The following is a 26,647-nucleotide window of genomic DNA, read 5'->3' as shown; positions in this document are numbered from 1 at the left end:
CAAAGAATATTATATTATAATAATATTATATAAGAATATTATTTATCACAAAAATAATACGCAAATTATAATTTCTCTCATCTTACGGTGAAGTTTTCTTGTTAATGCGCGGAATTGCTACATTACTTCATGTGTGTCGAATTAAAGACGCGATTATATATCTCCATGTGAATATCCAATATCTTAATGTAAATCGCAGTGGCCGACAAATGTAGCCGATCGATAATTCTGGCAATTCCCTCTTCATGATTCATGACAACGCCAGCTTTAGATGTTTGTGTGCCGCACATCGTAAATTAAAAATGTGCGTGTTCTGTTTCTCACGAGCGAATGTGCGCGTTGAACGCATTTTATACGCACAGGACATCATTATACATATTGAATTTGATTACATTGAAAATGCACGATATATCAACACCACATGCGAAATGTAATTAATATTACAGTATTATAATGAGTAATATCATATTGATCGTGTCAACAAACAATTACGTACTGCTTATAATTCCTTTTAATATGCTCATTATTACATATACATAAATACATTGGACGGTATCGATCATTCGTAATTCGCGAAACCTATGTCCTTAACATTTAATGGTCCTTAATGGTCACATTTGACGAACAAATGACACAATTATTTATTAATATAGATTAATATTTATAACATATTAACGATACAATTATTTATTAATACAAATTAATATTTATAATATATTAATGATACAATTATTTATTAATATAGATGATAGAATTATTAATAGTATAGACCAATAATATAATATAGACTATAATTATATAATAATATAATAGTATAGAATTATTAATAAAAATCGACATTTACACAAGGTGCGCATAAACATTAGATGGAATAAGGTGATGCCGACGATATTCTTACCTACGTGACGTGACTATGTTTCTATGCATACATATCCTTGGCAGATTTATAGCACACTCGATTAACTTCGTCGAACTTGTAAAATGAAATCCTTTAACTGAATTCGCCTTGTATTTTTTCATCCCGCATTCGTATTCTAAATATCTTAGCTCCAGGAAAAGAGACCTACTCACATTTACACTTTGGGTAATTACTCCGGTAATTAATTTACGCTTAAATTTTATAATCTGGGGTTATATACATGTATACACATATTACACACTACAGCCACACTTGTACACAAACTATACACAAATATACACATTATAGACATGGACAAAATTTGAAGAGAGAAGGGTAGGGCAGACGCGCTGGGAAGTTAGAGGGAATACTTGATTGGACTTGAGGGAATAATAGGATTACAAAGGATGTATATAATTGGACTTGGATCCGGGGAATTCATATGGAAGCGGATCCTTGGGATTCAAGTGACACAGTCCGAGCGGGACATGAGAAGAGTTTTTTTAGGGGGTGCGAATCGCACACAGCTCATCGAGCGGGGGTTCACAACGCATTTTTCTCTTCTTACGCAAAAAAAAAGGGAGAGAGAACTGTAAGAGATGATTTCAATCTAAGTTCAATGAGACATAATTAAACAAGGCGGAAATAATAAAAATAATAAAACATAATTAAACAATAGTTCATAAAAATATTGCTTATTTTATGAATTTTCGTAACAAGTGATATTGGAAAAAAATGAAGAAAATTTTCGAAAAAGGATACTCATTTTGAATTAAAATTTTCGTTCGTTATGTTTTCGATTGCTCTTGTTTCGAAAAGTATTCGTACAAGCAAAAAATACAGAAACATTCGAAAATACAGAAACATTCCATTTTTTGTTCGGAATAAAATCAGAAAACTTCATTTCGATTGATACAAATCAATTTCTTATCAATGTCCTTGCTCTATACATTAACTTTAATTATATTATTTGTAAAAGAATTTATTTTTAAGAAACTTACTTTTCGAAAATTATTGCATGTATGCTGACATATATAATGCATATGTACCATGAAATAAAATTTCATTTACAATTTTATAATTTTTCACTAATGTTCTGATGATTATTTATTATTTAATAATAAGAGAGACTTATCAGACGCGTTATATTGCAATCATAATTATCTCTGCCTTTATCCATGTTTTATCATTATTGATGATAATATAAATATCGTTATTGCATCTTTCATCTTCGTTCCACGTTATGTCATTACTGACGATAGAAGGTATAAATATCGTTATTGCATCATCTTCGCTCCACATTGTGTCACTATCGATGATAGGAGATGTAAATATTATTACAGTATCATGTCCTATACTATTATAGCAGGGCTATTCTTAGATAAAAAAGTTTCCACTGTAAAATTATAAAATTCTACGCTATCTGGTACGTCAGAGCCTTGATCGTCTGTGAATAATGTCGGGCCATCGATACTTTCTATCACTCGTTGAGTTATTTACATTCATGGAGAAAAATTATTTATCACTATATTTTGTTAATTTTAAGCTAGCCAAGGAGAATCTATAACTAAGAGAAAATAAATCTGAAAGAGATTATATTTTTATTAATATATGTACGAATATATCTATAACTTAAATATGTAGGTTGAATTAACGATAATAAGCATTAAATATATAAGTGTATATATTTTTCTTTTTTATATATATGCATGAAAATATAAAAATCACTTTACAAAACGATAATCTTATAAAGTTGTACAGTTTATAAATAATGAATGTAATGTTTAAAACAACTAATTGTAAGATTTCACTTTCAAATATGTCAAGTCCAATATAATAAATATTCAAGTCTCATGTATCAAAAATTGAAACAAATATACCGGATTTTTAAAAATAAATCTTACAATATTAATATATGTTTTAAGTTATTTATGTACTGTTAACATAACTAAATTAACGCTACTACATCACACTGTCATATATATTATTCTTTATTTATATAAAATCATTTATGTGTATGCGTATGCGTATATTTCAAACGAAGAGTATATTTCTCACATAGAGTATATTTTTTACGGTCGACGATAAAAAGAAAAAAAATAGAAAGAGAAATGCGAAATGTAATGTGTGAAACTTCTTTTACAGATTATATATAAAGTTTTTAATAAAATTGTGTGTATTGTCTATTTCTTATTACATAAATCGATTTTTCTCGTCATTTTACATATTATTGCAGCAAACCCTTAAATCAAATTGGATTTAAAAATTTCAATATAGCAGGAATTCTACCTTCTAGACAGCCTTAAAAAGTTGTACTAAAATCTATCACTACTAATCTTACTTTAATAATTTTGTACACTGAATGAAGGTAAGAATTCCTTTAAAAAAAATTTGAAAAATTGCACATTTCTATCTTTCTTCCTTTCTTTCTCTCCTTCCTCGCATACGTACGCGCATAGAAAAAAAAATCGCATTCTTGGAAAAAATAACATAGAAGAAAATTAAACATAGTTATGTCTTTCGACATTTTCTTATGTATTATACTTTTTTTTATTATCAATCTCGTAAGAGAGGAAAACAACTTCCTGTACGAATCATCCTATATCATTGCGTATAATTTAAGCTTTAGAAAATTTTAATTATAAAAAAATAATTTTGTCAAACAATCATTATATTTTTTAAACACAGCAACAATACAACAAGTAAGATACTGATTAGTCAAGCTCAATCAAATATAGTCTGTATATTTGATATATTAAGAAAAATCACTCTACATTCCAACTGAACTTCATATTCAAAACGAACATAAATAAGAATCTTCAAAAATTATAAATCAATACAGATAATTGACTTGTAGAGGTTCTTACATTGCTTGTAATGAATTGCTCTCCAATGCAAATCCGAACAACGTTTGGAGCAGTAATGAGCCTCCAAACAGGCCTGACAATATACCGTGCTCTTGCGTTTACAACGTAAACACGGCCTGTTTTCCATCTCATCTAGTCTATCTTCGGGAATGTTGTCCATGTTTGATGATTTCCATTCCTTTACCTCATTCAACGACGTACAGTTGGAGACTTCCGGAATGTTGTTGACATCCAACGATTTTCTTTCCTCTATCTCATTTAACGACGTAGAGTTAGAGACTTCCGGATTATCGTTCACGTTCAATGACTTCTCTTCTATCATCTCAGGCAACCACACAAAATTATGGACTTCCAAATTGTCATTTACGACTAATGATTTTTCTTCCTTCATTTCATTCAATGACGCTGAATCAGGGAGTTCCGAATTATCAATTATGTCCAACTCTTCTATCTTTATTTCATTCAACGATGCAAAGCAAAGGGCTTCCAGATTTTCGTCCACGATCAATGACATTCCTTTCTCCATCTCATTCATTGTGGAATTAGGAACTTTCGTATTATTCATATCCAACGACTCTTCTATCTTTATTTTATTCAATAATGTGGAGTCAGAAACTTCCGGATTATCATTTACAACCGATGATTTTTCTTCCTTCATTTTATTCAATGACGCTGAATCAGGGAGTTCCGGATTATCAATTATATCCAACTCTTCTATCTTTATTTCATTCAACGATGCAAAGCAAAGGGCTTCCAGATTTTCGTCTACGACTAATGACATTTCTTCCTCCATCTCACTCATTGCGGAGTTAGGAACTTTCGTATTATTCATATCCAACGACTCTTCTATCTTTATTTTATTCAATAATGTGGAGTCAGCAACTTCTGGATTATCATTTACGTCCGACGACATTTCTTTCTTCGTTTCATTCAATGACACGGAATTAGGGACTTCCGGATTTTCATTTACATTCGATGACTCTTCTTGCTTCATCTCATTCGATGAAACGAAATTAGCGACTTCTGAATGATTCCAGATGTTTACATATGATAATTCTTTTTCTTCCATCTCATTCAACAATGCAAGACTATTTTGAAAGAGCGCATCGGAATTTTCCATCTCCTCAAATAATGACGATGGTATGCTCCTGATATTCAGGATATTTAGTCCGATATCGGAATTTTCTTGATCACTTTCGCTTTTCGCAGGACTAGCAACGTTGGCGTTCGAAATGACATTTTTTTGGGTTTCATTTATATTTATATTTGTAACGTTGCTCTTAGGATTACACGAAGAGGTTCTCGGTTTCCCGTAATACTTATCAGATACGTGTTTGAGCAGTTCATTAATCGCTTTAACGCCACTATGAGTATCTACTTGTACTTGGTTCTCTCTTATATCTTCAAATTGCTTCACGATGTCAACCGATTGCACCGTGCTTGACGCTCTGGATGTATCCTCCAGAACTTTAGACGATGATATTCCCTCAGTTTGCAGTTCCTTTTGTTTTAATTTCTCATTCAGTTCCTGAACGTTTGTTTCTTTCCTTTCTAATGATTTTAATTCGAAACCTTTCGCGAATGATGACAGTGATGTTTCTATCGGCTCGCCCTTCGTTTCATTAAAGCATAAATCCTGCGACGTATTCAGCTTGTTCTTTTCGGAAGACAATACCGCGTCGCATTGTTCTTCTTGAGAATCTGAATTCGATTTTTCCGCGTTTTCGTCGATATGCAAATTTCCTGAACTTTCGAAGCTCTCGTCGTACGTTTTCCCAGAGTCATTAATCAGTTCGTTCGTAGGATCCTCTTGCGCGTTTGAGAAGAATTCTGAGAATGTTTCGAAAGTAAACTTTTTACACACGGTATACCCTTGCGATTTTTTTGCGGATTCGTTCTTGTTCATTGGAAGTAATAATTCTGACGTGTTATTCGGTACAAGTGGTGTCGAAGTTCGTGGTATATACGACGTATCAGATTGTGCTTCTGTAAAATCTGATTTGGATTTTTCGATATTTTCTTTGACATTATCGTGCAATTTATTCTGTGAATTTTCGCCACATATTTTGTTGTTGGGATTACACGCTTCATTATGATCCGGCTCTTTATCCCGAGCTTCTATAATACAAGGAATTTGCGAGGCCGCTTTTTCGTTGCCTTCACTGTTATTTAATACTGTAACGTTAGAAATTTTGCATATGTTCGCCATTTCCGCGTTTTCAGATCCTTTGACATTTATATTATCATTTTTCGTCTCATCATATTGTAAGTTCAATGTACTCTGTGCAAAAGAGGAACACGATTCCGATCGTTTGTCATGTAGATGTTCTGCCGGAGATTTTACAGCTTCCTTATCTGTTATATTATTCTGTGTTTCTGAATTAAATGAGGATTGTAATATCACATCGTTTCCTCTGTTATTTAATGTTACATTCGAAATTTTAGATATTCTCTCTACCTCTATGTTATTTATTTTTTTGGCGTCATCTTTTGTAATTTTTGCATAACCTTTTATTTCATCGTTTAATGCAATTCGCAACGGACTTGGTGTATCTTGTGCGAGAGAAAAACATGATTCTGATAGATGCTTATCGTGCGAGTTTTCCGTCAGAGATCTGGCAGTTTTGTTAATTTTTGCGTCGTTTTGCGCTTCTGTTTCCGAAATTCTGCGCGACGTTTCCGCGATCGGATTTTTTTCCGGAATGTTTGAATGTCTTGTTAACAATGTTATATTTTCAGATTCTTTTCTCATAGCGGAAGATAAGATTGTTTTGAATCGCATCTTTTGCGTATCTATATTCTGCTTTCGCAAATCTATTTCCGGGGATTTTCTAAGTAATTCCTTCATTACCGGAAATTTTGGCATAGATTTAGGATCCAACTCTCTATTTTGCACTTCCACCGATAAATCATTTTTTGCTGCAGTAGATTTGGAATTTATTGATGCGTTCGAATCAGTATTTTTTTCTGAAGATTGTTTCTCTTGTACTTTATCGATTGGATTATTTTTATTACACTGAGTTTCATTGTGAAGTAATTTGATTTCTAATTGGAAATTTCGTAATATCGCTAGTTTTTGTGCTATATCCATTGGCGATATTTTGTCTTCCATCTTGGTTATGTAACTCATAACGTGTGATAAATATTTATAAAGGGAAACTAACATTTTTCTTTCCCGTTGAAATTCTTCAGAGTTTTGCTCTGGAAATGAACATCGTTCGAAGTAAAATTGCAAGTAGAGTAGCAATGTATATTTTTCGAGCTCTGTTAGAAAGCTCAGATCAAAACAATGTCTCCCAATTTCATTCGATGATGATGGCCCAGATGTAGTTTTTGGTGATATTAATATCGTTTGGCCTTTTTGCGAAGCAGTGTTAAACATCGTATTTTGCAAGATACTTGGCTCCTGTGACATCGGAATCTTCGATGAAATCCTGGACTCTTGCGATATGGGTGGGATTCTTTGATATACATCTTGTTGCGGTTTCGTGAATGGTGTTTTATTCGGCACGGGATCTATAGTTTGTGTTTTGGGGATCTTCGTTCTGTTGTTCTGCACGGATGGTTGCACATTCTGCGAAACATTATTACTTAACGAGTCGATTAAATTTAAAATTATAGATGTGTTTTTGAATTGTTCCTGATGCAGCACATTTTGTTGCTGCTGATTTGGATTCAGCGAAATATTCTGAACGTGTGCAGATTGCGACGTAAAACTATTCGATACGTTCTTGCTTGATGGAATACTTTTTTCTGCAGATACTGATGTAGTCTGCGTCTGTGGATTTACAAACCGATCCCCAAATCCAACGCTGGTTATATTTCCCGTTACGTTAGCACTATTGCTTGGAACGTTAATATTTGTATAAGTTATAGGTTGAGCGACATTATATATAATTTGATACATTTCATTAGTATTCTGGTTCATCATGGACAGCGGTAATTGCGGTGTTGAGATTACGTAAGGCGGCATCTGAGAGTATAGAATCTGGTTCTGTTGTTGCGTGTTAATCGCAGACATTGCGGTCGCATTGATAGTCGCAGTGGTGGTGGTTCTCGTTCCGATATGCGAATACATTTTGCCAGTTGTAGAAGAGATATTGGTATTCCCTTGATTTGCGGACGGATATACACGCACATTAATATTCGATGTTGATATAGGCGATGGAGATATATATGGATTGTTATTAAGATTTACGACAAACTGCTGATTATTAATATTCACCATATTCGTCGGTACATATTGGCTTTGTACATAACTTGCGTTTCCTGTAGGTTGTTGTGATTTAATCGTTGGATTTGGAATTGGGTTTGGAACTGGATTTGACACTGGTACGCCTACAGGTGAACTCTTAGGGCGAATATTTGGTAGAGATTGCCTTGAATACAAAGGATTGCCCGTACTCCTCGAAGATTGTGATTGATTGATATTTGATCTCGGACGTGGCATTGTTGAAGACTGCGCTCTGACATACTGCATTCTGGGAATGGAACCTGGCAACGGCACGTTTGGAACATTTCCCAAAAATGGTGTTTGTGCGTGAACGTTCATCATCGATGCACTCGGAACTGAACTGTTACTAATATTCGAAGGTTGCAGCATTTGATTGGAACATCTCATATCGCAAAATGGTACGTTACATTTCGATACGGGTTCAAATAATTTCGTATACTGTTTCAATTCTGCAACTGATATCGGCGGAATTAGTAACTTTTGCCGATTGATGTAATTTATAACGTAATCTTCATTTGTCACGCGCAACAACATTTTCAAGGTTTTTATATCTTGGCATATTCGAGTTATATTAATCTTCATTTCACATATCTTTTTTTCATTGAATATTTGTTCGTGAATAATATTGCGACACGACATGAAGTTCAAGCAGATGCTTCTTACTGCGGTTTGTATTAACTTCATATTGTAGTTAAAGCTAGGAGGAACATTCTCAGTTGGTACACTCAATGAATTCGCTACAGGTGAATGATACATAGATTTGATAGAAGAATTATACGATGGCGGTGGTCCAGATGCAGATGATACAGGAAACACTGAATGTGTACTGTTTGGTGCAATAGGTGTATTAGGATTCATAGATAAATTCATAGGAATAGTAGTCCATGAGGATCCAAGTTCCGCGCTCGTTCGTACCCTTACTCCACTAATGCGCCTCACATCTGAAGCGTCTGAGGAAGTCTTTGGTAATTGTTCTATCAACTCAGGCATGTCGCGTGCAAGTTTAGCTGATTCAACACTATTTTCAGCTGCAACTCGTGTTTCATCGCGCGCAGGTTTAGCTGATTCAACACTATTTTCAGCTGCAACTCGTGTTTCATCGCGCGCAGGTTTAGCTGATTCAACACTATTTTCAGCTGCAACTCGTGTTTCATCGCGCGCAGGTTTAGCTGATTCAACACTATTTTCAGCTGCAACTCGTGTTTCTTTCCGTGCGACAGACTGTACGCATTCATTCTTTTCTGCTTGATCCGTCGCATCTTTACCCTTTAAAGTTATATCATCTTGAGAATTTTTTTGTTGTTCGTCTATTGTCTTTCCTTTGTCACTCAAGGAAATCTTTGGTAATTGTTTTTCCAAATTAGACGCATCGCATGCAGATTTGATTGACTCAGAACCATTTTCACCTATCACTCGTGTCTTTTCCTGTTCAGATTGTATTTGTTTATTCGTTCCTTCTTGATGATGCTGTGTCGCACTTTTATTTCTATCAAAAATTGTGTCATCGTGAGAACTTCGTTCTTGCTGTTGTTTTGAACAATGATTTGCATTATCTTTGGTAGTATGACTAGAATTATACATAATTTCCCGAGTATTTGATGCTGTTTGAGCGGTAACACTTTGATTGACGTCCCGCGATTGTTTCGATGTATTTTTCGCTTCGTTTTCTTCACTGGTTGTGTTCCCGTGCCTAGAATTTTCGGAAGATGTGTTAAAATTCACCTGAAAGAGTTCGCCAAGAAAGTCTGGATTATTTTTAAGTGTATTCAAGTTCTTGATGCATGTGTTCACTGCAGACAATGGTGCTTTCAGCGAAAATTTTCGTGATACTCGAGATTTTGATTTGGGTTTTATTTTTATTTCTACTTCAATATCGCTAATATTATCATCATCTGTTGATGAATGATCACTGGTATTTTTATCTGATTTTTTTACAGACACATTCGCTATTGGCGCGGAAAAGGTTTCGTTAACGACATCTTTTTTATCTGAAGAATCTTCCTCTGATTTTGATGACATTATCGAAACATGATCAGTTATCACAGTTGTTGTATTTTTCGAAGTGTCTTCCTTATTTTTGAATAATACATCTTCGATATTTTGCGATACATCACAGTCATTTTTATCTTCAATATTGGATATCAATTTTTGCGTGGACATAGATGATAATTCCAAATTTGATTCTATATCTTTCGATATTTTCATATCCTCTTTGGCTAAATCAACATTTTCAACATTTTTAATTTCTTGCGCGTCCTGCATATTTACTTCTTTCATTTCCGCATCTTCAAAATTAATATTTTCAATATTTTCTTGATTTTCTCGCACGTCTTGCATATTTATTTCTTCCGTTTCCATATAAACCGCATCCTCGCTACATTTTGTGTCATTTTTGCTAATGGTTTCTGCATCGGCAATTGATACAGAATGTTCTAGGCGCTGTATTTTCGCTGGGATTGTGTTCTCTATATTCTTCTGCGGAATATCAACTGATATATCACGTTTACGTATCGATATTTTATCGCTATTAGAATCTGTTGTTTCATTTATTTCTTCGTCCGCCGTAAAATCGTGCAATGTGTCGTTTTCAATATATACAGTGGAATCACTTGAATTGATGGATTCTGATTTTGAGATTACGCTCTCTGTATCTTTTTGCGAATTATTAATCGTATCACATGAGTGTATCGATATTTTATCTCCTTCATAAGTATCTTCCGTTTCTTCTTCTGTTGTAATATCGTTAAATGTATTATCCATTTCAGAATCATCTGAGACAAATTGCAGTTTTTTTCTTTCTAGACATTCCGATATAATCTTGAGTTCCTCATTACTCTCGCTTTGGCTAAAACAATTTCCGAACCAGTCACGAAATTTTTTTCGTATCCTTTTAATTTTATTTTGTCTCTTTCTTTTTAATTTTGTTTTTTTTCTTGAATATTTACTTTTTCTTTTCATATATTTTGTAATCTTCCAATACATTTGTTCTTCACTTTCATTATTATGGATTAATTTATCCTCGGGAAAGTCTTTATCATCAAATATCTCGAGATTACTCAAATTTTCATCGAGAGAGCTATCAGAAGACGCTTCTTTCTTTTTTTGCACGTTTTTCATTAATACACTTTTATCCGAAGATTCAGAATATATTTTTCTTTTAACTGCTATTTTAGAATCTATTTCAATAGGTGGACTATTCATTTGCTTCGTTCTTATATTTTCGTCTCGATGTATGTCTGGTTTTACAAATATTTTAGTTGGAGATGTATGTGTTTGCTCAGATAACAATTCAGAATCGACACGAGAAGTCTGTGTATTCGAAATAGATGCATCTTGATTCTCACTTGTGATATCGTTAGTTTCCGTTCCTAAACAAGTTCTTACATTTGAAATTATTGTATCACCCGATACATTAATATTACGTTCACACAAAATATCATTACTTTCAGATTCATGGTCGCGGTCTTGTATTCCCGAATCTAATAAATTAATTTTTGGTGAAGAGGACTCTTGATTTACTTCTGTTTCTTCTTTTTGTTTTTTCTCGTCTTTACGTCGTTTACGTTTTTTTTTTAAAATTTTATCATTTTTCGAAACATTAATGTCACTTATAGAATAATGCTTCTTCAATCGAATCGATATATTTGTCTTGAATAATTTATTTTCCGACGATGAATGTTTCTTATTGATGGATCTATTTTTCGCAGAGATAGTTTCATTTTTAGAATGAAAATTTTTATTTTCAGATTTCTGTTCGCAAATCTGAGGTTTGCTTGGCGATTTATTTTTCGACGCGGGAGAATCTAACTTTTTTTTGGTGATCAATGTTTTGGCAGAAATATTTCTGTCATTTGTTAAAGTACTACCATTAACGTGAGAACTTTTTTCTTCCATTTCTTGGACAGGATTTTGTACAATGTTATCCGACGATTTTTTCCCAGGCAAGTTACGCTCCTGGATTTTAATTTGATACCTTTTATTAGCATCGGTTCTTATTTCTGATGATGCAGTTGTAACAGAAGAGCTTGCATTTAATTTTACGCTGTCGTCTGCAATTTGTTCGTCGGTTTTCTGAGAAATATACTCCAAGCTTCTCGGCTCGCTTTGCGATTTTTTCTCATCATCATCTTGCCATCTTTCCTTCTGGACTAATACAAAATTTTGAGGACTATTCTGTGGCAACTGCAATGGAACCTTATCTTGAGGTGATAATTCTATCTTTCTGAAACATATAAGAATATGCTAATATCAAAAATGTAAAATAAAAATAAGATAATGTGTATATATATATGCTAAATGTTTTAAAATAATTTTAAATTAATTTTAAAATAATAATTTTTAAGTGACGTGTTATCGTTTAATTGTCAAATCTGCTGCGTAATATGTATTAACTGATGTTATTAGATTATTCATAATTCGTTTGTAAAAAATGTAAATAGTTCTAAATTATTTATAATAAAAATCATTTATAATGAAATGTTTTTTTTTTTCAGTTTTGTTAAGTAATATATGTATGTATACGTAATATTCAGTTATGCTAACAATAAGTAATAATAGTAAGCTTAGAGTTTTATAATAATTTATGATGGATAAAAAATCCCTAATAAAATATTTGAAGAATCCAGATATGTGCACGCAACACTAAAATTTACACCAGAATACATATATCTGCATCAAAATATATAAACTGATAAATAAAATTTTATTCTAAATTCTGTCACAAATAATATGAATCGTTTATAAAATCGATTTTAAATTAAAAAAATTTCTTTCAGCTTTCTACGATTAACATTTATCGATTCCAAAAGAATTCAAAATTATTTTTATGTATTCTATACTTATTATATACATTTTCGTTTTTTCAAAATTTTACAAGTATATAAAATATATTAATTGATTTAATTGATTGATATTTCTCGGTTTTATAACCGTTTTATAATTTATAATTTTTATAATCATTATGTTCACACACCGATATTTTATTATATCTGTGTTTATCACTGTACTCTATCATAAATTATTAAATTGATGGAACGAAATAACATTTTGCAGATCATCTGTTCGCAATCTTATTCGAGAGATCTAGAGGCAATGATGCCCGGATTTGTAATTCAAAATTCATAAATTCTGTATCATAATGAATTCTGTAAATAATTCTGTCATCCTCTTTTCGACATTGTCTTCTGATAATTACTGATCACGAATCGAACTCTTCGAAATAATGGCGATCCATGATTGTCGCGTTTTTGAGATTCGATTCTTATGGCGGGGACACTCGCGTCACTATTCCTTCCCGAGACGTCAAAGGCGTCGTGAGTTCTGTGGATACGACACTGCTTATTGATCAAGATTTTAAAATAGAGTTATCCGTCAACAGTTTTCTCTCTCGTCCGATCAACATCGGTGTACCATTGCTGGCTTTTTGTGTTTCATATGTGTTTTCGATATAAATAGCGAATAATAATCGAATGCGCGATCGGTGATTGTGAGGCCGATGATAGTTACCAATCGATCAAATACACTTCAAGAAAGCAAAATTATTGTCGCACATATACCTTGTATTATTTTGCTGCTCGCAGTAGTACATCAGTGGAATCGAATATCGCTGAAAAGAGATCTGCATATCGTGGTGAGTCTGAGACTTTAAATTCTTTAAAAAAAAAGTAAAAAATTTTTGCGCAAACTCGGATTTTTTAAAATGTTCTCTCTTTCTTTTATTATTCATTTAATTTTTTTCAGTTTCTTAAACACAATTATTTTAAATTTTATTAATTATAACTTTGAATTTCTCTCATTTTGCACACAATGAAAAGATTTATAGCTATTGTCATTGTTATATTTTGCAATGAAGGAAAAATCTCTCTCTCTCTCTCTCTCTTTCTCTCTTCGCTATTACATGAGATCGCGGCTTTCGCCGCGGAATAATCATTCGTGGCATTCCGTGATTATACATCCCCGTAATATTGCCCCGTGTTACACAGAAAAAAAGGACATTCTTGTTTTGAAAATATATTTAGTTTTAACAATCTTGGAAATCTTGAAATGAGATTATATTGCGTTAATTAAGAGTTGCGTTAATTAAGAGTTAAGAGTTGGAAATCTTGAAATGAGATTATATTGCGTTAATTAAAGAAAAATATAATTGCTTGAATAATTGCTTACTTGAATGAAGCCATTTTATATAGTTCAATCAAGAAAAATATATTCTTATGATTTAAGATTTAATTTTCTTGAATGAAAAAGAAACAATGTTAGATAGAAAATAACATTTTTAAATCAAAGATTATAATTTTCTTAAAGTAGAATTAAATAATTATATATTCTTGAGATGATAATTACAATATTAAAATAAGACTATAATATTGTTGAAATTTAAAATTATTAAATTCTTCTAAGAAGATTATAAATTGTTGCGTATATACGAAACAATGAACGCGTTAGTTTAAGTCTATAAGTTTTGATTTGATACTTATTTTTTTTTCTGTGTATGTACAACGAGCAAGAAACAAATTTTCGGATCAATATAGCGTATACGCGGGATGCTGGGAAGCTCGGCCGAGCTATTAGGGTATAATCTGATCAATAACGAACGAGATATACAGGGTGAGTTTTATTGCTTGTGTCAATTTTTTTATCATGCGGGAGATTAATGTGTATAGAATATAATGTGTATAATAATAATAATAATAATAATAATAATAATAATAATAATAATAATAATAATAATAATAATAATAGTAATAATAATAATAATAATAATAATAGTAATCCATACTACATAATTTCAGCTTTTAACTTGCTTTAATTGTACACATTATATCCCGGCCTTCGATACGGCCGATCCAATTATCTGACATCTATGTACCGATCAATTTATTACAATTGCGGTCGATAACCTTCCGCATGATAAAAAGATTGATACAACCATTAAAATTCACCTTGTATATCAGAGTTCATTTACGCACAATGCGTTTGATCCACGTGTAATACGACCTGATTATCATCGCCGACTGATTTCAGTGTTGGAACAGCGCGCAATCAGCGTACACGAGATGTGAATAGATCAGAACAGATAGATTTGAACAGATAGATTGCGAACAGATAGATTTATTTTGTATACTGAGACCCGAAAATCCGAGAGAGAAGGAAAAGGAAGAAAGCGCGTTAATCGATACCCGGGATACGTACAACTGAATCATCTGAATACACCTCCTAATGACGAATCAAAAAGACCACATTTATACATGTACAGTTTATACATTTACAACTGCATGATTTGTATCTGCAATTATTTTTATTACATTGTTTCGATTAAATGATGATACGATTATAGATGTTTGTCCCTTGATGTACTTAATTATGTTATTTTATTTTTGTGTCAAATAGAAAAATTATACGAAATAAGGAAAATTTATATGAAATTGTACTCAGTATATGCTCGGGGTAGAATCGAATCGTCTGAATACATGCCCTAATGATGAATTAAAAAGGTCACATTTACACATGTACAATTTATACATTTACAATCGCGCGATTTGTATCTGCAATTATTTTACATTGTATCGATTTGATGTTGATATTATTATAAATGTTTGTCCCTTGATGGACTTAATTATGTTTATTTTTATGTAAAATCTCATAAGAAAAATTTATACGAAATTGTATCGTGAAATATTCATCTTTCATGTTATTGTTGATAAAGATTTGAGAATTTAATCATTGAAAATCAACTGAATATAATCTAACAATCACGATAATACAATATTATAATATTTAAGATATGATTAAGCTAAAAACTTATTTAAAAAAAAAAATAAATAAATAAAAAAGGCGCCAAGTACACGCATCATGTACAAAATAATATTGCAAAACATTATGTAAAAATTACTGTAAAAATTTATTATATATGCAAAATAGTGTTATGTTAAACTGTAAAAAAACTTTTATATTAAACAAAGTTATGCAAAAGTTAATTTCCTACAAAAAAAAAGTAATATTTTGTGGACAAGGAAATACCTTGTATTTTGTTTTAATAAGGGGTTTTAGTTTGAAAATAATACTATTTTGTACATAGCGTGTGTACTTGGCATCTTTTTTTAAAAAGGGTAAGTTTTCATATATATGATTAGGATATTATATTAATTTAGAGATTAATTTCTCCACACAAATAATCACCAAAAAATTTATTAATAAATTACTTTCTTATAAATTAGATTTCGAAATAATTATAATCAATCTGAAACCACTAAACATCTCGCGTGAGATTTAATTCGCAAAAACACAATTTACGTCAATGAGTTTTTTACGACGATCCAAAAAAACGGCGGAGAAAGGAGAGCACGCATTTATTGCGCTTAATAAATGCGAAGTACACAGACACAATGATTCATCGAAATAGCGATTATAAACTGGCAATTTGCGACAACACACGCGTCCGATCGACCATTGACACTCACCTGTTGCGTTCGCTCAATGCGCGCCACGTGCTAACGCGGTAGATACATATCTCTTGTGATCAAAGAAAAAATGAATCATCACGTCTGCACGCTTTCGTTCCGCTTATATAACATGATCCTGCACGATAAATGTCTAGTCTCTTTTTTTCGTTACGCCTTCTATCTATCATTATAAAATGCTCATTAATGCAAATTATTTTCTTACAAATTGAGTTTCGTGCAACGCAACTATATTACAAATTCTGTATTACTCTGTACTACTCTTTTAATGACAGATTTGAATATTAGAGGACGCAATATACTTAGTAATTTCGGATAATAATTGTAACTATTTCGAAACTATTAATTTATAAGAATTAATTTATAATTTATGTTGGTAATTTTTTGGTTTATTGATTTGATTTTCCTAAATCATCATAACATCTTAATTGTATATATAATATTGAGCATAATAAAGATTAGAATAATGATTTAATAATCCGAATATTAAAAAAAAAAAAAATATATATATATATATATATAAAATTATATATATATATATAAAATTAACTATTATTCTTTAATAATACAGTGTTTAGCATGTTTGATGTATTTTAGTATTTTGTTGATATAAGAATCAAATCGAGAAATATTATAAACACACACACACACATTACATTATAAACACATTACTAAGTAAAAATAAACAATGTAATATATTTATTATATTAAATAATTATATTAAATTATTAAATTAAATATTTTTACACTATGCGCTTTATCTAAACGATATGTTACGGCAAAAAATCGACGTTCTTGCGACTCTAATCAATTCATTAAACAAACGTATTTCCTGTTTCAGCTTTGATTGAAAACGCGATTTTTTATTAAGAAATATAAGTTGATTTATTAAAAAAAGGGCCCATCGCCGCACATCACTTCTCATAATATATGGTTACACAAATCAGAAATGAAATATATACATACGGATAAGAGTGTTGTCATAAGCCTTGAAGATGTTTACTTTACAGGGCACGTTTTCGTAACACAGGCACTTGGAAAACAGATAAATAGTTCAGATTCTACGTTTCTGTAGCAAATTACAAATGCGCACCATAAAAGTCGTATGCTGATTGATTTATAGATATTTTCGAGACCTCATATATGTCGGGCGATTTGAATTGATTATACGCACGCAAATCATTAATCATCAATCGCAGTTATTCCTAACGATAATGTAATTTCATATAAACAACTATATATGTAACATTATATTTATAAAACGAATAATAATGTTGCGATAGATAGATAAAAAAATTTTACCGAAGATCTTTCGTAGTATTTCGTCAATTATTAAAAAATATTTTCGCGCGATACACTAACCGTACCATCGACCAGGTATTATCACTGTCATATGTGTGTGCGTTATTCAAGCAAGATTTTTATCAGATTCACTGATGCCCTGACAAAGCGTGTAAGATCAGCAAAGGTCTAGACCGCGCAAGAGGAACACAGAAACTGATGTCGATGTTTCTTCCACAACCCTCGAGATGGTACAGCTACGTTAAGGTACTGGTGTTGGTTCAATAAAGGAGAAGGGGCAAAAAGCATAAGCAAAAAAACATCACAAGAGCGCCGAGGGTAAATAGTCCTTTTCTGTTCGAAAGAGATTGTTTATTTTTGAAATTTCTTAGCAAAAATTCTAAAAATTTTGAAGATTCCAGTTATATATTTGAATTTTTTTTTTCTATAATAAATGAAATATAAAAAATAAGGTACAATACTCGTGTATATTATATATTGAATATACATCGTTTCCAAAGTACATTGTTTCAAACCAAAACAATAATAAAAGATGTTTCATATATATATATATATGCGCACACACATACACACATCAGCGTAATCTTTTGTAAAAATTCTACATTTGAATTTTATGTGTACAATAAAAAAACTCAGAAAAAAAAAAGATGAAACCAAAGAAAAGACCTTTTTTATCCTGAAAAAGGCTAATCTTTATGGTAAATTTTATAACTTGGGAGAGAAGACTTTTTGTCGCTTCTAATTCCTTGTTTTACCGACAAGACATAAACCGGTATATTGAAAGGATATCGAAGGAAATATATAATTTATAATTAAAAATATATAATTTATTTCTCTCTTTAGTTAAACACTGTTCTCCGAAAGACAAGGATGTATCGTGGAAACTCACGAAACTTATAGAAAAATTTATACGTATATATTAATCCAATATATATATAACCAATTAACTTATATAATAATATAAGTATATATATATATATACTTATATTATTATTATATTATAATTAGCGCAGCAGAAAGACATTTTGTTTTTAATTTTAATAAATAAATATTGCTTATGTGTTGTAAAGGATAATCAACCGTGAAATCGTATCTGCTAAAGAGATTTACCGGCGTGAACGATATCACATTTCAGTCGCACAAATCTAAAGTAAACTTACCTACGATAACAGTCGGCCAGTCGTCTATCAAGGACGACATGCGGCTTTCTCGCCAGTTGCATCAACCCGAGATGTACTGCCCGCTTCGACAATGAGAGCTTCTTCAGGTCATTTTTCAGCTGAAACAATCACCATTATATTTCACAATTAAATATCTATCGAATTGACCTGTCAATGCCGAATTTTTCATCGCGAAACAGTGGATTTTCGTCGATTTAATTCTATCGTCTTCACTTATTTATTAATCATTCTATCGTATATCAATGTGCTAATTACTAGTTTAATTGATGAAGCTTAAAAATAACAAATATTTTCGTTACGAAAAAGTACACGTTTAGAAAGAATTACGCACAGCTTGAAATTACACACTTAATACTATGAGATTAATCCTGTAATACGATAGAAAGGCATTCGATGAATAAGCAGAAAAAATATTCGCACTTTGGTCAGCAGCATGCAGCGCCGACTCTTGCTTCCAGCGCGACGAAGCCACCACTTCAATTCAAAGTTGTCGTAGATACGCGAAGCACGCTCCTTGCACTTCATCATTTTTGTCGTCTAACTCGTTCTTTATCAGCGGCAATTTCTCTTTCGAATAAGCGAGTTTCTCTTCCACTCACACACGGTTCGAGAAATTGAAGTGATTTTTACTTTCGATCACATTGTATAACAATCGATGCACATGGCTCGTGTCGATTCGCACGTGTTTATAACTGGTGCGAAAATCGGCCACAATAGGATCGCGCGAAAATTCGTTTCTCGTTTGTCCCGCAAATTATTTCTTCTCGCGTTCCTTCGTCCTCAATTTTCTTAAGTGTCCGTTCTTCCTTCGTTCTTGGCTGTGTTGTTTTTAAACACGTTCCTCGCTATGTTGCCGTCGAGTTGTTGAGTCCCTTCCAATCGATAGAGTCGCCATCTCTTGATAAATTTTAATACTTGACTATATATAAAACATATATACATACATTATGTATGTATACACACACACACACACACACATATGTATACATAAAAGGACACAGTCTTTAATGTGTATATAACATTCTCTCTTTCTCTATTTTTATATAATTTTATTTCTTTATTTTTATATTTTATTGCGTTATAAAAATAAACAGCATAAAAAATTCAATTCTTTATCTTTCTATTTTTTTTTCTTATCTTCTTTTTTTATTTCTTCTTTTCCGTGAAATTTTTGTATTTTTTGTTTTTTTTTTCAATGTCATATTTGTCAGAGAAGTCTCTTCGAATTTTTTTCTTCTAATACGTGAAAATATCAGAAAGATTTTCGATATATTCAAATCATCCACATTTTTCATTTTTCAATGAAATATTTTTGAAAAGGCTTTCTTTTTTTTATATCGAAATTTTTTTCTGCCTTGTTAATAAAAATGCCAAATAGATGCACACATGCTCACACGCATGCACACATACTATATATATACACATGTAATACTTCTTTATAGCTAATAGCTACTTTTATAGCACTCTGAGTGCTTTGCATAGTGTAATATTTTTGCAGGGACGATGTAATTTGAAACGTATTGATTGGCCTGTTTTAACGAACATAAGCTCACTCTCAACGATAACGAAATTCTTTGCATCGTTCGTCTTGCCTGCATCTCGTATTTCTTATTTTTTATCATTGAATCTGATAGCGATTGATTTGAATTCCTCCATTTTACACTTTATACATATTTCATGCATTATACAATATTATATTTTTTATTATAGTACACATAAACGGTTTATTGTATGTGTTCCCTTTTATCATTCTTCTTTTTATGATTCATTCATTCAGTTGATGTGTCATAAAAATGATAGTTAAGGTAATACATAAATTTCTTCTTAAAATTAAATATTATTCTTTTATTAAAATATATAATAAAATACTACATATAATACAAGATGAAAATATATGTAAAATTAAAATAAAATTGGCTCAAATAATAATAATCAAACAAACTAATTAAAAATTGACAAGAGCCAGTAAAGCGTGGAACGCAAGGAAGAATAAAAACTTCTTTTTTTTTTTAATTACTAATATATTTCAAATATTATCATTACTCGTTGCAATACATGTATTAAACACGAACGGATCACCTTTTGATCCATCTTCAGCGTGACATATAATCACGCATTAAAAAGTATTATACAGTAATATCTGAGATTACATAAATCATTTCACAATCGCTACGCAACTATTTTATATCTTACAATAATCTAACAAGCACATTCTCCCGAACAATTTCGCTCATATTATAGTATAATAATAATAAATTCACAAATTTTGAATTAGGAGTAAAAATAAAGATGCATGGAATTATTGCACGGAAATCAAATTTTAATATTTTAAATAATATTATATAATAAGTAAAATAGGAGAACCTCTTACCAGATCCCGCGCTCCTTTTCGCACATTCGATGGCATTGAACGCCGTTGTGTATGTACACAAATCATGGTGACTTGAGACTTAATAACCTTGAGATTTAATGATCCGAAAGGTAATGCATAATGAGCGAATAATGATAGTATCTGAAATATACTAGTAATTAAAAAAAAGGAAGGTATTTTATTCTTCCTTGCGCTCCAATTACCACGCTTTACTGGCTTCTGCTTGCCTAATTTTTAATTAGCTTTTTTGATTATGAAAATATATATGTATATAAATATAAATATATATATATATACAATGCGAAAAGAATTTCAGACGAATCACTTTAATCACTTTTAATAATAAGAGCTCTTAAAGAAACACTTGGGCGATCTTCCTCTTTATTGATTCATACATTCGTATGGAGACTCTTTCTCACACTGAGTATCGGACACTCGTCGCGCTATTTATATTACTAAAACGAGATGAACTATAATAAAGTCTTACGGAACATTTGACCAATAGGATCGCCTTCCACGCATTTCTATTCATTTTCTCGTTATATCTCGCTTCTCATTGGATCAACGAGGAAACAAAAAGACTTCTGTATCGCTTAGATAAGATAACATGCTTCTTCCGGTGAAGAAAGAGAAGTAGATGAGTCACGCAGAAGTCGTGTAGAAGCGACTACTGCGTATAATTTTCATAACAAAAAAAATAAATTTCTTATGACGCTGTCGATATTTTTAGCGCACTTTGTTGCATATGTGATTTGAAAGGAGAATGCGCCAGTTTTAAAACGACAACTATGTATTGCGTTTATTTCGCAAGATGACTAGCAGTAATAATTAACATAACGGGTTAAATAAATGTTCCTAGGTTGATTTTATACATTCTTACGTAAGACAGCTTTTACTGATTATTTAGCATATATGCATATATTGATGCATATGATTTATATTCCATATGATTCTATGTATTTTATTATATGCTGACACATCATCTTTCCGCATTTTTCGTACTTATTATATAGTCTTCGATTCATAGAACAAAAGGGAAGATAGGCAGATGAGTTTTCTGCATTTCCTGTCAGGTCAGTATGTCGTTGTTCCTTGAAATGACCTGTGTGAAGGAACGCTTAATGAAACTTGATGCCTACAACGACTCTTAGATTTTCTTATTGTGCTCGAAGTAACATATGGAGTTAGAAAATGATACCATTGAAATTTAAACAATAAATATGTGCGTAACTAATCATATAGGTACATATACATATCATACAGGTACATGTATTGTAAATAAAATTTGTTAAACCAAAAATATTTAGTTTGAATTTTTTATCAGTTGTATTGTTACGTGAAAAATATGAAGATGTGAGCAAAGAATTTATTTTGTCGTCCCCAGAATGTTTTATTTTTATTATGATTTACATTTTTTTTTTCAAATTTCAAAAGTCTCCAGTATCTAATATTGAACGAAAGCTATATTCTTCTATAATTATAATATTTTTATTTCATCTTCTATCACTAACTTTAATGTTAATAAATAACATTTATTGTGAAAGTTTAGATTATTATATTAAGAATATGTGCAAAGAATATGTCTTTATCAATAGCGCAAAAAAATGCGCATAATTAGGAACAGAAAAGAAACTAACTTGAGGCTTATGTAAAACATCTAGATATTGTCATCACTTCCAATACATTTTTCTTCTTGTAGTATATATGAATAAGTAAATATGAATCTATATGCAAAAAATAAATGTTTAAATTGTGCGGTTCTTTCTTTAAAGATAAACCATGATCGTTGAAAGAAATCTTTTAAAATCCCTTAAATAATTCTTTATATATTTATATTTATATATATTTATATTTATATTTATACTTTTCTTTATATACTTTATATACTTATTCTTTATATTTTTTATATTTGCGAAACTTTTTCATAACAGTCGTGTATTCATATAAACACGAGTAAGCAAAAACTTCACAAAACTACTCGAGATGATATTAAATTAAAGGTCAATGTAAGAAAGAATAATGATGAAAAATTTGCCTATGAGTGTCGAACGTGTGTCGAACGAAAGATAATTCGTTAGAAAATGCTTAATAGATTTCTATGCTAAATATATATGCGCTAGAAATAAAATATTATTTTATCATATGTATGTATTTGTGTAAAGTATGGCATATATATATATATATATAATAAAAAATACCAACAAATACATATAATAAAAAAAACAATCCTCAATTTAACCATTTACATTTTTTTCTTTTTCTCTCTTTTAATATCTGTACGAATATTATTAACATTGTAAATCATGAAGAATGCCGGCCATTAATTTTCAATGGTTTATCGCACACGTTATTTTTAATTAAGACGTTAGTAAATATTTCACTAATCCAATATCGAATATTTCTTCTCTCTTGTTGTAAAATGCAATGAGTGCCTGATCTTGAAATCCTTTCGTTTCGATTTTCTAGCTGGATTTTTTCTCGCGACCTTCGTAATGTCTTATATCGCTGTTTTTATTGCAATGATGCTATTTTAACAATTAAGATATCGAAAAGAAATATATATATATATATATATATATATATAAATGGAAATTACTATAATTACTATAATTACTAAAATTACTATAATTGCAAAGAATATTATTGCGACCACAAAAATAGGACGCAAACTACAACTTCTTTTCTCTTCTTCTCTTCTCTTCTCTTAACCTTACGGTGGAGTTTCCTTGTCAAAGCGCGCGATTGCTTCATTACTGAGCGTCGAATTAAGCGAATCAGCATGTCGAATTAAAGACGCGATTACATACCTTCACGTAAGAATATCCGATACCTTATATAATTCGCAGCGGCATCCCCGACAGATGTAACCGTTGATCGGCAATGCCGGCAATTTCCTCGCCACGATCCATGACAACGCCGGTTTCAGATGTTCGCCGTCTTTATGTGCTTCACGTTGTAATAAATTGAAAAGACAACGGTGTTTGTCCTTCGCCGCCGTTTCGTTTTTATCACGCTGCGCGTCTCGTCTCATGACTCTCACGTTTGCCGACATCGCAAAACGACGATGAAGATGAAAGTGGACACGTTCCGTTTCTCGCATTGAGCGCATTCCCTATGCGCAGGAATGACGTCATACATGAAATTAAATTACATTGTAAATGCGCGATATTAGCACTGCATATGATGTGATTGAAAACGCTGATATTGATCGCATCTACAATAATGAATTACGTACTCTTTATAATTCCTTCTGATTCCATTGTTATGCATAAAGTTGGGCGCTATCGATAGTTCGTGGGAAAATAATTCACGAGACCTGTGGTCCTTAATACTCCTGAGTAGTCACCGTAGCCATATTGAAATCGTAACGTCAGAAGCGAGAAATAACACGCTGAGAATTCTTGCGTGCCATTTTTAAATAAAAAGATATTTTGAAAAAATAACACTACAGATCGCTTTAGCACACTTGTAAAATATTCCGAAAACTAAGTTTTTCCCTTGACAGTTAATAAACTGCCTTAAAATGAGTATCAAAGTAAGCGAGAAAACGCATGGTTTGACAACTGTTGAAAAGAGTGGAAAATGTTTTTTTACACTATATATTTCTTGCTAAACTTAGTTTTCGGAACATTTTATGAGTTTCACAAACACGTTACAGCACTATAAGTATAAAGTGAATAATAATGAAATAGCACGCAAGAATTCTTAGACGTGTCATTTAGGCTGTCAAAATGTCACTTTTGCCGACTTATAGTTTGTCGTTTTACAGTGTGAGGCGCTGCATGGAAAATTGTGATACATGGTTCATTTGTTATTGATTTTTTGATGTCAGGTGATATGTTTTTTATGCACAGCTGACTTTATTTTATTTTATAATAATAATACAGTAATTTCTACAAATATTTCTTCAATAACGTCAATAACGGATGACAGATGAGTATGTGTGTAAATGTGTGTTACAACGATTGACTTCTTATCAATTAATAACACATTTCACTTATATGGTAAATTTTATTACTGCGTATTTTTTTTGTCGCCACCATCAACTCAGAGTTTCGCGGAATATTAAGGTGAATACTCAAGAGCCTTAATAGCCGCATTTGTCGGACAAATGATACAATTGTTTATTAATTTATGGACCAATAAAAATCGACATTTGCGCAAGGCGCGCGATTGTGTAAACGTTAAATGGAGTAAGACGATGCCGACGACGTTCTTATCTACATGACGTGTTTAGACTACGTTTCTATGCATACATATCCTTGACAGATTTATAGCACACTCGTAACGCGCGGGTACTTCGCCAAAACTTGTAACTGAACTCTTGTAATCGAATTCCGCCTTGTGTATTTTCTTTTCTTCTCGCATTCGTATATCAAATATCTTAGCCCCAGGAAAAGAGAATCGTATGAGATTATTTCAACCTCAAAGATTCCAATGGCCACAATACACGATAGGTCGCTTTTGCAGAAACTCGTAAATTTGACACGCATAGAAAAGGTTCTTGATCATAAAAAAAGCATACCCGACTGGCGCCCGTAATAAAAGTTTTAAGTGGCTAAGGATGTAAAAAAACTTTTTACATGTGTGGGATTATTTGAGACGTGTATCTTAAATATAAGAAAATATATTATTTATAATTGTTTTGTATAGATCTTATTATATAAATAATTCAATAAATAATTAAAAATAAAATTTCAGTGCAATAATTTTTCCCCTACTTTTCCTAGTATACCCAAATATTTCGAATAATTGATAAAAATTATCAATATTATATCCAAACATTACACCTTGTCCTTCTCGAAAAATATAAAACAAAAGTTGAAAATATCTCCGAAAGATCTCTCTTATCTTATCAATTGTATTAATCTTTTTTATCTTTTGTTTAGTTAAAGACTCAAGAATGATTATAATATTCACATATTTTTCTGCGCCTCGCATATTTTTCTAGTCTGCGAATATTGTTTTCTAGCAATTATTCGTTAGGCTGAAAAATGTGTGAATGCTCTCTCCACAGGATATGCGTCAATGCCGTTGCCACGGATGGATTCTGTCGCTCGTTGATCAAATGGGCGTAAAGACACATCCGACTTCCTCCCACATACATCCCTATCTTTCTCTGGAATGATAATAATTCTTGATTATAAAAACGTTTGCTGACACTTCAATAGATATGAACTATTCATAGTTGATCTTTGTGGCTATTTAAAACTTTTGTCTATCTGCTGACCTGTAGACAGCATTCTATTTTGTCTATCTGTAGACAAAATCTGTAGACAAAATCTGTAGACTTTTGACTATCTGTAGACCTGTAGACAGTATTCTATTATTCTCGTAG

At 31.6% G+C, this 26,647-nt stretch overlaps 1 protein-coding gene across 9 annotated transcripts; it reads right to left on the bottom strand.

The window, feature by feature from the left end:
• Positions 1 to 54: 54 nt before the first annotated feature.
• LOC145972744 (uncharacterized) lies at positions 55 to 25,064 on the bottom strand. Of its 9 annotated transcripts, XM_083101625.1 has the most exons (6): positions 24,545 to 25,064; positions 24,140 to 24,421; positions 21,644 to 22,411; positions 21,310 to 21,450; positions 18,918 to 19,036; positions 55 to 12,221 (listed from the first exon to the last, which is right to left on the bottom strand). In XM_083101625.1, exons 4-6 carry the CDS (start codon positions 21,373 to 21,375, stop codon positions 3,725 to 3,727), a joined length of 8,682 nt encoding a protein of 2,893 aa, XP_082957751.1. In that variant the 5' UTR covers positions 21,376 to 21,450; positions 21,644 to 22,411; positions 24,140 to 24,421; positions 24,545 to 25,064; the 3' UTR covers positions 55 to 3,724. The 9 variants fall into 9 exon arrangements, 7 of the variants coding, with proteins under 7 accessions (XP_082957751.1, XP_082957749.1, XP_082957752.1 ...); XM_083101621.1 differs by lacking the exons at positions 21,310 to 21,450; positions 21,644 to 22,411 and having other exon boundaries at positions 56 to 12,221; positions 24,545 to 24,643; positions 24,776 to 25,064; XM_083101620.1 differs by lacking the exons at positions 21,310 to 21,450; positions 21,644 to 22,411 and having other exon boundaries at positions 56 to 12,221; positions 24,545 to 24,872; positions 24,966 to 25,050.
• Positions 25,065 to 26,647: the final 1,583 nt, after the last annotated feature.

Source organism: Camponotus vicinus, unplaced genomic scaffold (genome assembly GCF_025532165.1).
Source record: "Camponotus vicinus isolate PSW18456_S1 unplaced genomic scaffold, iyCamVici1.0 SCAF_6, whole genome shotgun sequence".
NCBI classification, from domain to species: domain Eukaryota; kingdom Metazoa; phylum Arthropoda; class Insecta; order Hymenoptera; family Formicidae; genus Camponotus; species Camponotus vicinus.
This window is presented reverse-complemented; position numbering and strand designations above follow the sequence as displayed.

Coding starts and splice junctions, on each gene's coding strand:
- LOC145972744 (XM_083101621.1), bottom strand. CDS start 24,418: ATGCGCTCAATGCGAGAAACGGAACGTGTCCACTTTCATCTTCATCGT. Junction 19,037..24,139: donor GCCGCTGCGAATTATATAAG/GTATCGGATATT, acceptor TGATTGTTTCAG/CTGAAAAATGACCTGAAGAA. Junction 12,222..18,917: donor CTGGCCGACTGTTATCGTAG/GTAAGTTTACTT, acceptor TATATGTTTCAG/AAAGATAGAATTATCACCTC.